At 43.9% G+C, this 13,260-nt stretch overlaps 1 protein-coding gene across 1 annotated transcript; it reads left to right on the forward strand.

Moving 5' to 3' along the window:
- Positions 1–7,093: 7,093 nt before the first annotated feature.
- Positions 7,094–11,907, forward strand: LOC308150299 (germ cell-specific gene 1-like protein; the record flags this gene model as incomplete). Its single annotated transcript, XM_080523145.1, has 5 exons — positions 7,094–7,394; positions 8,623–8,670; positions 9,187–9,339; positions 11,229–11,340; positions 11,622–11,907. The coding sequence occupies 5 exons, from the start codon at positions 7,094–7,096 to the stop codon at positions 11,905–11,907; spliced, it is 900 nt and encodes a 299-aa protein (XP_080379271.1).
- Positions 11,908–13,260: the final 1,353 nt, after the last annotated feature.

The following is a 13,260-nucleotide window of genomic DNA, read 5'->3' on the forward strand; positions in this document are numbered from 1 at the left end:
GCTGCAAAACGCACTGAAGTGAAGGGAGAATGTTCTCTTGTTTTGTCTTTCCCTCTCTCTCGGAAAATGTCAGAAAATCTACTGTGGTTTGTTCTGGCTGTCTTTCTCACCCTGACAACCCCCCTCGGTGCTGAGTCAGATTATGGTCATCGCTACTTAAATCCAGACTGACCAGGCTGTCTTAAAGATTAAGGGGATAACCGTGTCACATGAGTTCGGCATATTTTTGAGGACATCATAAGCATCTTAAGCTGTGCATCATAAAAGCTCAATTAAATAATAAGCATCACGAGGGTTACTTTATAGCTACTGGTGATAATTAAAGAGGTAAAAGTCAGCATCTGGGACGAGTGTGCCCATTATGGCCATGATAGTGCAATAAAGTTTTGAATGGGCAATTGGGATTAATACATAGGTATACAATAATATAGTAATTATTACATATAGTATATAATAATGCCTTAGTTTGCCTGGCTTACCCCATCAGAATGCAAAATATAAGCTTGCTTTACTCCACAATATAATTTTAAACAAACCCTGTATAGCTTCAAAACATTGTTAAAATTAGAATTTTTATTTCATGGATGGGCAGTCCATTAATAGCTCCATCTATGAATTTGATAATGATTCCTGTACATTTTTCAAGCCCCATCACTTGGTTGTTAATAAAAAAGAAGTGGTGGGGTGATCATGTTGTTTAAATCCTCAGTTGTTTAACCAGTCACCAGCAGCCTATCTCAAATATAAGCAACAAAAGTAATGTTGTATAATCTAGTTGTTGATTGCCACCAGCAGCCTATCTCAAATATAAGCAACAAAAGTAATGTTGTATAATCTAGTTGTTGATTGCCAATCAGATTTAAGTTTTACTAATGTGTTTAGTTTTTAACAGGATGTAATCAATCAAGATGATTTACAGTTGTAATCATTTAATAAGCATTTACAGGAAGATAAAGAATCATACTTCTGTCAGTTGTATACTGTACTTGGTTTTCCCAGATCAAAAGGAGCTCCTCAAAGGAATTCTTCCAGGTATGCATTATGTAAACAGATTATATTCATTTTGTTGTGGATAGAAGCACCATACAACAGAAGCTCACTCAGACTTTTCATCAAGCTTCATGTTGGACTAGTACCTGTTCCGTCCGTGCTAACTAGAGGTCAGTGCTCAGAACAATCTCCTTGTATCGAGTGGACATGACTCTGTGGAACGGCATATGGGCCCTCGGACTGGGCATCTTGCCCACTCGATTCTATTTGACATCACTCTCTGCACTCACATGCTGTATCCAACAGTACTGTACCTGTCATGTATCCTGACTGGACCATGGACAGCAGCTGTGCATGCCATGTTCTGGACAGTCTGTACCTGCAGTACATGTACTGTACATGGAGCTGAACAAGGTCAATGCCCTCAACGATCGGTGGTGCATTGACTGGCAAAAATGATGCAGATTTAGGATAATCCTGACATTTGCTGAACCTTTGTAAGCTTTTAGTCTTAAGGTTGCATGTTCCATCTACCGCTAGTCATTTTTTATTCTGTGTATTCTGGATTCTGTCCAGGTCAATAAAACATGATGGTACAGTTATAATTGAGAGAATGTTCTGGAATCTTTCATTTGTTTAGTTTTCGATTGGTTATTACATAAGAATAAGAGTGGTTGAGGATAGATTTTTTAGGACATATAGCAACTACATATTGCAAGACTGTATGTCGTTTTACATATAATCAAGAATGTAAATGGAATGGTAAATGTGGTGAAGAATGTCATTAATAACAAATGTGGAGCATTAAGACAAGGTCATGCTGCACTGTTTTATGTGATGGATTATGTGGATATGTGATGGATTACTGTACATACTGTACACAGAAGCAAGAAAATAATAATAATCCACAACATACTTTAAAAGATTGATTATCATGATTAAATGATTATCATTATTTTTGTTTTGTTGTTATTATTGTTCTTTCTCTCGTTTACCACTGTGTTCAAATGTGTTTGATGTTGTTGTTTAAAACCGCTAATCATACATAAATCATTAAAAAAATCATTGACAGATGACCACAAGAATTAACAAAATATAAGATACAACCCTCTGTTTCTACTCAGTTGAATGCATTAGTAGGCTAATGTTATGGACTCTTATCTGAAAAGTACAGTAATACCACAACATACCACCTGAGCACTTTGATGTAATTTTGTTTGATGTAATTCCTAATTAGTTACCTTGTGTAAGCTTAGGCTAACCATTGGGAAGGTTGGCTAGCAACTGTAGCATGCAGCCAATCTGACAGCTGCTAGCTCCTGTGCTTTGCAAGAACAGAGCTAGCATAACAATGACTTGGTGGTCTCCTGGTGCACCCGGAACAACCTAGAGCTGAATGCGCTTAAGACAGTGGAGCTGATAGTGGACTTCAGGAGGAACCCACCCCCTCCCTCTCCAATCATACTGGGAGGCACTCCAGTCACCACAGTGGAGTCATGCCGCTTCCTTGGGGTGACAGTCTCTCGGGACTTGAAGTGGGGGCCCAACATCGACGCCCTCACAAAAAAGGCCCAGAAGAGACTGTTTTTCCTGAGGCAGCTCAGAAAATTCCACCTACCAAAGACCACGCTGGTGAACTTCTACACGGCCATCATTGAGTCCATCGTCACCTCCGCCATCATCATCTGGTTCCCCGCTGCAGCGGCCAAGGACAAGGCCAAGCTGCAGCGGGTGATACGCTCGGCGGAGAGGGTGATTGGCTGCCCTTTGCCCCCCCTTGAGGCCCTGTTTAAAAGTAGGGCTCTGGGGAGGGCCAGGAAGATCATGGCTGACCCCGCACACCCAGGACACGGTCTCTTCGCCCCGCTCCCCTCAGGCAGGCGGTCCCTAAAAACTGTGAAGGCCCGACATGCACACAGCTTTTTCCCCACAGCCATCCGGCTCCTAAATGCCGCTGCCCCCGCCCCCCCCCCCCCCTGACCTGACCCCTATCTATCTACCCTCCCTCCACCCCCACCCAGAGAGCTTTGGACTGTCTGGATATGAACACTTGAACACTTGATCTCTGCACTTTATATTTATATTAATTATGACTCTTGCACTATGATGTTGGTTTGCACTGTCTTGTCCTGTCTTGCACCTGTCCTGCTGTAAACCGTGCTCCACTGTCCCAAACCAAATTCCTAACATGTTTACATGTCATGGCAATAAAGTCTTCTGATTCTGATTCTGATTCTGATTCTGATTCTAGCGACGCTACCAGTTGTTCTCAGGCAATTGGCACGTTAGCTATTTTCTACCATTTTAGTGAAGAGAGTTTTCTTTCCAGGGAGATTTGATTATTTCGGTTGTTGGCATTGCTAAGGCTGTCGTGCACGTGCCAACTTCCTCAATAACCTCTGTTTGCGCTACAGAGAGTCGTGAGATCGGCCCAGAAGATCACCACCCCTCCCCTCTCTGGAAGAGCTGTACAACACACGCTGCCTCAGGAAGGCCTCCAAGATCTCCAGAGACCCATCCCACCCTGGGTACGAACACTTTGCTCGGCTGCCCTCGGACAGGCGGTTCAGGACCATGTTCGCAAGGACAAACAGACTGAAGCTCAGCTTCTACCCCAGGGCCATTCAGGCCCTGAACACAGCAAAGACCTAGGTTCTAGGCCCTGGACAATCTAGACAATTTGATGGCAGCTACTAGATTGAAATCAAGTGCAATACTGAAACACAACTGTGAACATTTCAAACCTGCAAACTGCGACACTTTAAATGAATGTGCAATAACACTATGTGCAATATGACAACCCTCGGGTACATAAGGTTCAGAGATAGGAAATGTTAGAATAGGTATAGCATAGCATAGAGTACAGCACAGTGTTTTATTTGTATAGTATAGTATAGTGGATAGTGTACATAGCCTTTATTTATGTAAACCAGCTCTTTTCCCTTCTTGTTTTTAGTTTTTTTTTTTTCCTAGCACCAGGGGAGCCCCGCCTCCCAAATTTCGTTGTTTGGTACCTGTACTATATCAATGACAATAAAGACCATTCATTCATTAATTCATTCATTTTCCTACTGAAAACATGGCTCCAATTTCGACTACATCCAGGAGACACCACACTAATAAGGTGGGCCCCAAGGTGCTCTTCCCAAATGGATGTGGTCATGCCTTGGGGAAGCAAGACTACGGAGACGGCCCCCCGACTCCTCCTCCATCGATGGACCCGCCTCGAGCCCTGGCTCGGCTCTACTTCACGAAGAGTCAAATGAGGAGGAAAATGTCAGCAAGGCTAGTGAGCTACCTGGCTGCACCTCCAACACTGAGTTCTCTGATGGGGATGGAAATGATGGCCCTGTCCCATCTGCCCAACCTGCCATGGTGATGTGGGAGCCAAAGGATGTCAGCATGTGCCTGTCCTCTCTGAATGCCTCGATGCTGTTAAGTCATCTTGGCAGCAGCCCTTCTCAGCCGAGGCGCTGAATGGCACCAGCCTCTACGAAGCCCATGAAGAAGAGAGGGCTGGGTTGTTGGGAGGATCTGAAGGTGAGAGTCGGTTTCAGATGCAACAACACAGAGGTTTACATCACAATGAATCTTCCCCAGAGAACCTTCCCCACCCAGATTGTGACAATGAGACCTCTTCCTCCTCGCTTCAAGATCCTGTGTGGCCCAGTCGCCCCAGGCCAAGGACCAGTTTGGCCATGGACCAATTCGGCCCAGACCAGCGACCTCAGTCGAAGAACCGTCTATGGCCCTCCTCCTCCCCGGGCCTCCCCGCCTTACCTAGCGCCAGCAGGTGCATGACATGGGGGACTCTATGGGCCACCAGCTAGGGTGTGGACTCCCAGTGTAGACAAGCATGTCAACCTCATTAGCCAGCAGTGCTCAGGCCCCCTTATGCCTAATGAGTCCCGGCTGGGACAGTTGGCGCCACACCTGCAAATGTTCCCTGGGCCAGAAGTGTTTAGGATTCCGTGCAATAAAGACCTGCTCAACAAGCCTTGAGGTCTGGCTACAATTTCTGCGTACCACATAGGCTTCAATAGAACATCCGCGGAGGCCCACCCTCTCGTCTGTAGTTTCATGAAGGGAGTACGACGTCTTCATCGTTAGACAGAGTGTCCCCTCGTGGGACCTGTCTTTGTTCTTGAGGTAATAGATGTAAAGATACTGTCTTATAAGACTGCATTGCTACTCACCCTTGCCACAGCCAAGCACGTGGGGGACTTATGTGTGCTATCGGTCCACCCTACATGCAATCAGTTTATCTTTGGTGACACTAAGGTTACGTTACACCCTAAGGCAGCGACATAAGCCATCGCCTTGGCATTCCACAATAATGCTGCATTTCCATTCCCATTTCCTCCCTGGCAGAGGAGTGTACAGCATGAACACCCTCTGTGCACGTGCTGTGCGTTTACATGGCTGTGGAGGCATCATTCAGGGTTTGTGATCAGTTGTTTACATGCTTTGAGAACCCTGCCAAAGGTGAGGCGCTGTCTACGCAGCGCTTCCCATTGGATTGTGGAGGACATTGTTGAGGCTTACAATTCTAGAGGATTGCAGCCTCCGGTGGGGATTCGGGCACACTTCACCCACAGGTTTGCAACACCCTGGGTCTTGTTCAAGGCTGTCTCTGTTTCGGAGCAACAGTATGTGCTGCTGCCAGCTGGGCTTCTCTTCATCCCTTTGAAAGATGCTACAGCCTCGACATGACTGTGCCCTCTATGGAGCATACCTTCATTAGTGCTGGTTTGGAGACTGCATGATGTAGACAGGGTACATACATCGGACCAGGCAATAGGATCCTATAGTGAGGGGTTGAACCAAGTCGACTGAAAGAGAATTAAGGGTTACAAATATAACCCGGGTTCTCTGAAGGAGAAGAGGGAGATCCCTCACCTCAATGCCCCTCTCCTTCGCCGGATGAAATGGCGTGTTTACTATGTCCCTTTATTTGGACAGGTAATAGGTGGGGTTATGTCCTTGCAAGTGTCACTGGCCTGTACCAGGCGTGACTGAATAGGAGAGTTCATTTTTGAAAATGGTGGATATAGCATTTGGCAACGAAGCTCTTCAAATAGACAGACACCAATTCTCCATTAACAGCATTAATCACTCCTTCCAGGATTTCCCTATGTTTTGGGGGGCAATTTGCAATGATTTGTTCGAATAAGATTGACAACTTTCTCTTGTTTTGTATTTCTCTAGGGCAAATCCAAGGAGTAAAGGTAGGATCAGTTTTCTCCTAACATGTGTCATCTTTTAACCATACTTCCCAAAGCAGTTTGCTTACATTTTCATGAAACATTCTACATAAGTCAATTACCAGGCTATCAAACAGAAGCGGATTTACTTTGCAAGTACACATAACTTGAATTGGAGAATTATGCACGAATGAGCAAATGTTTTTCAGAGCTGGAATATCACACTTATAAGCTGATTGTATTCATGCTGGAATATGGTTAGTCAAAACATTAAAAAAAACAACTTTAAAAACATGTAAGAAAATTGTCCACTATGACAATGGAGAGTCTTGTGCCAGATTATAGAGAAAGCCCAAAGTAATCTTTTTTTATTGCTCAAAGAAATAGGCTGAAGGTTTAGATATGACAATAAAACAGAGGTCTGGCATAATTTGCCCTGTGTATGAAATAACAGTCATAGATTTGTTGAGGGGGAGGAGAGAGATGGGGATAGACAAACAGCAAGAGAGAGAGAAAGAGAGAAGCGAGAGAGAGAGAGAGAGAAAAGAGAGAGAGAGAGAGAGAGAGAGAGAGAGAGAGAGAGAGAGAGAGAGAGAGAGAGAGAGAGAGAGAGAGAGAGGGAGGGAGAGAGAGAGAGTTCAAAATTAACAAGTGAGAGACAAAAAGACACAGACGACTGGTGTGTAGAGGGAGGAGAATGAATCCTTCAATCAAGGTAGCGGCACATCCTTAGAGCCACAGAAAGGATGTACAGTGCACTCCTTATCACCCAAGGAACCTTAAATGCTACGAGATTATGAAGATTTGATATATCAGGGGGGGACGAAATACGGTGGCTAAATATCGGAAGCCTGGATTAGTTGCATTTTCATTTCATTTCATTTCGCCTGGCCTCCAGCATGGGGCTAGAGCGTGGACAACGGACTTCTCTGGCACTCACGCTCAACTTTGTGGCATTTGCTTTCGCCTTGTCATCAGTGACCACCAGCTACTGGTGCGAGGGGACCAGGAAGGTGGTCAAACCCTTCTGCACAGGGCCAGCAACGGTCAAGCAGACCTACTGCATCCACTTCAACAGCTCCAACCCCAACGACAGCCGGCAGGTGCAGTACATCTGGGAAACAGGCGAGGAGAAGTTCCTGATGAGGAAGTTCCACACTGGCATCTGGTTCTCCTGTGAACAGGCTCCTGACATGGTCGGTAAGCAAGAGAGCTACTCAGCACCAGGCCTGGCAGAGTTGCCTACTCTCATGCTGGCATGGGGGTGTGGGTTAACTTCAACAGGAAGTGAATGAGGAAGCACACAGACCATAACAAAGACAAAAACTGTGGCACATTTTACTTTACAGTCTGCTGTTTACCTGATATATGAATAACATTGTAAAATAGTAACTATAATAACATTCATATTATCCATTTAGCAGACACTTTTATCCAAAGCAATTTAAGATTACAGGGACAGTCTCCCTGGAGTGACTTAGGGCTGAGTGCCTTACTCAAGGGCATACTAGTGGTGGTGTTCCCAGGTGGGATTTGAACGTATGACCTTCTGATCACCAGTCCAACTCACTAATCACTATCCCTTATGTTTATTCTTTAAGATTAAAAGTGGGAATATTATGTAGTCCAGTCCAGTCCAGTACCAGATTACTAATTGTGTCAAATCCAAGAGCTGGTCTAAGAGCCATAACAAATAGAAAATATAAACTTTACCCATATTATTTGCTGAAGCAGACTATAGTTACAGCATAAGGTTTTACCAGTTAGAGTGGGATTGCTGAATGCATGTAATGCCATGTCTGCAGAAATAACTTTCTGTGAAAGAATCATCCCTTGTGTCAAGTATGAGATAGGCCTAACCCACATTATGCGGTTGTTATTGCTGTTGGAGTCAGCAGTGCATAGAGAGCCCTAATGTACTGTATAAGAGAACAGCTCAGTGGTACAGAACATAGACATGAGGAAAGAGCTGATTCACATCTAAAAATGGACAGTTCCCCCACATTTAATTATGATTGCCATCTGTAAATCTCTACACTTAGGATGTACACTCTGCAGGCTTTTCATTAAGGTGCAATCTATTTCCACTCACGTGTATGTCTTTGGTAGTATGTTTCTAGAAGTGATAAGTCATTTCCCTGGGGAAGTTAGCTTGCCACATGCTGTATGCCAAAGAACTGTGAATCCTGAAAATACACACATGTAGATATTTTTAAACTAATATCCTTTCAGCTAATGCTGTTGTGAATGCTTAATATATATCAATAACAAATACATCTTTTATCTCCTGCTCTAAATGTCATAACTGTATGATCTGTCACTAAACAGGAGTCAGGATAAGGTTTGAATGACCATATTAAATATTATATTTGTGTATTTGAACAGATCTGCTTAACTGTTGACGTAATGATTATTACTCTACTGACAGGATTTGACTGCCGAGAATTTTCAGAAATTGCACCTGAACATGACAAAGGTGGGTAAAATGCCATGATAAAAATTATTACTTATCTAAGTTCAATAAAAAAAAAAATGGGGATAAAATAATGATGCAAAATTCCAAAAGCATTAGGATCACTATGAGTTGTTAAATCACTGTAAACCACAATACTTTGACTTTATCAAGGTCCCATGAAGGATCAATGTGTATCATCCAATCATTCCTCATATCATTCCTCTATCTATCACCGTAACTTAATTCAGAGTACCATCCCAGTCTATTCTATGTCCTTTTTGTATTACATCTGACCCATTGTCTATCTACAGTATGAGCAACTTTCCTGTTATCAGTAGCAGCTGTCATGTACAATACAAATCCGCCTAGCTCTATAGGATCAAATAGTTCTGGGGCCACTCCAGAGAGGCCCTCTATGTATCTGTTGTCTGGGTCTCTAGCGTGGATGTCTCTCTTCTCAGAGGTGGGATCATTCTGGAGAGGGTAGGGATTAAACAGGCGGCAGTACTTGTTGACATCTCTTCCTTCTATTCTCAGGGGTCCTATGGCTGTGCATTGTGACTGAGTGCTTGTACCTTATCCTGCTCTTCACTGGCGGTGCACTCATGATCATAGAGCTGTGTCCATACTTCAGCATCATGAATAAGCTAAAGCTCAACGCCTTTGCTGCCGTTTTCACTGTCCTGTCAGGTAAAAACTGTGGCTGATACACAGACACAAGCACACACACACGCACTCACACGCACATGCATACACTCACGCACACACACACACACACACACACACACACACACACACACACACACACACACCTCTTTGTTGTTGGAACTTTCAGTGCTTGTACATTTCCCCATGACATCGCCAAATGCAAAAACGGCAGCATGTGATGAAAAACCATGTTGTTTCCAGAGTACTTGCATACAGCCCCTTCATATTGTTCCCAGCCACATTTTAAATTGAAGTCTGATTAAAGTAAACCTTCCTGTGTCTTCAGCTAAGGTGGGCATCACAGAGGGTGTTTCAAGGGTAGCGTCCCCTGGCTGCCCCTGTCTCTAAATGACTACAACTGATGCCAACCAACCTCCTCTCTATGCTAAGGCTGGGCTGCATGGGACACTACTGTTCTAATAAGATAGAGAGCTTCAGTAGACAGGCTTTGGGCGCTCTACAGCGAGGGCCTGTGGGATTATATAACCATGCAACCCGGTGCCACGCATGCCCACTAACCACCCCAGGCAGGCATACTGTAGGCTAGCGTCTCAGATAGAGTGGCAACCCATATCTTAAAGGGATCATTTCAATTAAACAGACACATTATTGATAGCTGCATCTCCTATACGTTGTTCAAATACAATGCACAGATATTGAATAAAACAAGTGCAGTATATGTCTGTAAGTAAATGTATGTCAATCAGCATGTTCCTTCTGGATTAACACATTCATGTTTTGCACCCTCAATTCTCCATTTTAAACTGTGTTTTGAGGTTAGCGGTAATGGATAGCCTATGTCAGTAATGAATCTGTCCAAAAATAAGTCATTGTTACGGTGGAAGCAATGTCAATATGGATTATATCGACATATTTACAAGTTTAAAACTTTCCCATGGGTCAAATATTAAAAAGAAAAAAAAGAAAAAATCATGAACAGAATCAGAGCAACAACATGCGCAGGATAATAGGTGAGGGCTGCAGGCTAGAGGAAGCTAGCACACAGCTAGCATGTGGAGCAGTGGTCTGAAGTCTGTCCACTGCCTCTGAGGATTTTCTGGTTTGTGGACTAATCGGATTGGAGCTGGGGCAGTGGTTTTGGGGCATGACAAGCCCTGCCCAGAAGAGTCCCCCCCCCCTCCCCCTCATCCTGCTGACCCGATCCCCCCTGTTGTTAGGCATTAATCCCTAAAAAGATCCCTAAAAAAAAAAGTAAAGGCAGAGATAGGCCAGAACAGCTCGCCCACGCTCACCTCTATGGTGTCTGACCCCCTGACATCCTCTATGGTGTCTGACCCCCTCACATCCTCTATGGTATCTGACCCCCTCACATCCTCTCTATCTGTGCTTGGATCAGTGTGGCTGGAATCAAGAGCATCTTTGATATTTACACGTTTCTGTGTTGTAACACTGTAATGAAATGTAATGTCAGCATGTCCCAGTACTGTCATACTGTTCATAGCAACGTTATTACCTGTTTAATTATTAATGTGGATGCTCAGCTCTCCCAGTAATATCATATTATAATATGAATTAAAGCACAGACAGAGTGACATCCAAACAATTTCGGTCACAAAAAGCCCATCTTATGTTATGTATTCATTTAAGTTTTCATCATACATGTGACAGACATTGCTTACAACCAGTTGTGCCTTTCATTCAGAAATTGTATAACACTGCCATGCTGTGGCCACTAATATCAAATGCAGCTACTCTGTTGCAGTGCTGTCACAGCTGCCCTTGATGGGATTCACATTCCTTACACAATAGATACACAGTTTGAGTAGTTTTGATATTTTGTCATTCGCTAGACATAATTCGGTGTAAATCATCTTTTTATTCATGGCTTGTGTTTGTCTTTCATGACCCAGGCCTTTGTGGGATGTTGGCCCCAATGATGTTCACCACAGCGTTCCAGCTGGCTGTGGCTAAGGGGCCAGAGGATTGGAGGCCCAAGACCTGGGACTACAGCTGGTCCTACCTGTAAGCATAAAGCTCATTTACCATTAGGTGTTGTCTCTTAAACAGCAGGGGACTGAGGGACACCAACACAACAAATTGTGTATGCACAGCTATGGAAATGTAGTCTCTATGTGTGCATATTATAGTTGCAGTGATATTATGTTAAGGTAGTTACTATGATAATCAAATAGCATACTCATGATGAAGGCTGTAGTTGCAGTACATGTTGGTGTTCTACATTTACTGTATCTTCATGTAATGTCCTTTAGATTATTCTCCTTCTCTTCATTATCTCTCTTCAGCTTGGCATGGAGCTCTTTTGGCACTTGCATGGGTTCTGCGGTGACTGCCTTGAACAGGTACACCAAGACCATCGTAGAGTTCAAATACAAGCGGCAGAACATTGAGAAGAGCCTGAGGATCAAGCAGAAGCTGATGGAGCTTGACCTTGCGGAGCAGATGTGGGACATGTATCTGACTGCTGTGCCTGCTGGCAGCGAGGCACCTCTGGACATACCCGCTAATGGCCACAAACCGCCCAGTGGATCTGCCTATGTGTTGGACCTAGACAACGTGCCCGAAGCGTAGATTGCGTATTGCTAAAGAAAAGACCACCAACCCTGGTCCTGTGGCCTGTTGGAGTACTTTTAGAATCCGTCCTTCTTTGAGTTCATAACTGATCCAACAAGGGTAAGGGCTCCACTATATAACTCCCACGATCCTGTCAGATCAGGAAGAATTCTTCAAACCAGAGCCCCAAAGACACACAGAATGTACAGGTCAGAGTTGCATCCAGACACTAAAACACCTGATTCAGCGAACCAACTGCTCATCGCCAATACACCGGTTTGTTGCATCAGGTGTTATATTGCTGGGCTGGAATGAAATCGTGCTCACCCAGTACAGTAGTTTCCCAGGATCAGGATTGGTGACCAGTACACCAAATGGACCATGATGTCAGTTTCATACAGCAGATCACACACACATAGCTCTTTTCCACCAACGCAAACCTAGTTCTAGTTCTGGGCTTGTGCTAGTGCCGATTCATAGTTGATTCACCTTCTAAGAACCGTTTAGTTTTTTCACGGGCTAGAGAACCACATCATTACATCTGTATATGACTGGTCGAATGTATTTGTGTTGCTCGTCGCGATTGTTATGAACGGCGGTTACGTTCAAGAAGAAAAGTAATTACCTAACATGTTTTGATTATTATTAACACTGAATGTAAGAGGTTAATGTTAACCTTTGTTGTAAGCTAGCTCCCTAGGTCGATATAGCTAGCTACCTAGCATCGACTACGCTGGTATTGATTGGTCGTTGGTCACAATAATCCCGCCCCAGCCACTGACGTAAGCGATACTTGGTTCTAGACCAGCCAAGTGTTGGTGCCACTGTGGAACCAGTTTTCCTGGCAGAGAGACGGTTCTTTTGCTGTTGAAATGCGAAGAACTGGTTCGATATTAGGCTCCGAACCAGCTCTCAAATTGCCTTGGTGGAAAAGGGGCATCAGTGGATTGGATTGGACATTACACTAAACCCATTAATAACATGACTGTACTTTTGCCTAGAAGAATATGGAGCCAAGTGATTAAACAGCCCTTGTACTCTAAAACACATGCTTAACTGTTCTGCATTTGTTGCGCCAAGACCATGTTTATTCTTATTATAACAGTTATTCTAGAGAAGACGGGATGAGCTGTTTTTATAAGCTGTGTTTGTGCTTTTGTTTCCATACAGTTTGCATGGGGCTGAGAAGATCAGCCAATTCTTGTTGCCATATGGATTTTTGGCATGAGGACTGTTATCTCCAATATGTGCTGAGAGCTACAATACTTTGCCTACTGTATGTTTGTGTTTGTGCGGTGACACATGTCTGAGAGAATGTTGTAAGCCAATAGAATCAAGGAATTTGCTTCAACATTTTATGAAGTCAAAAAG

Source organism: Nansenia antarctica, assembly GCF_963989245.1.
Source record: "Nansenia antarctica genome assembly, chromosome: 2".
NCBI classification, from domain to species: domain Eukaryota; kingdom Metazoa; phylum Chordata; class Actinopteri; order Argentiniformes; family Microstomatidae; genus Nansenia; species Nansenia antarctica.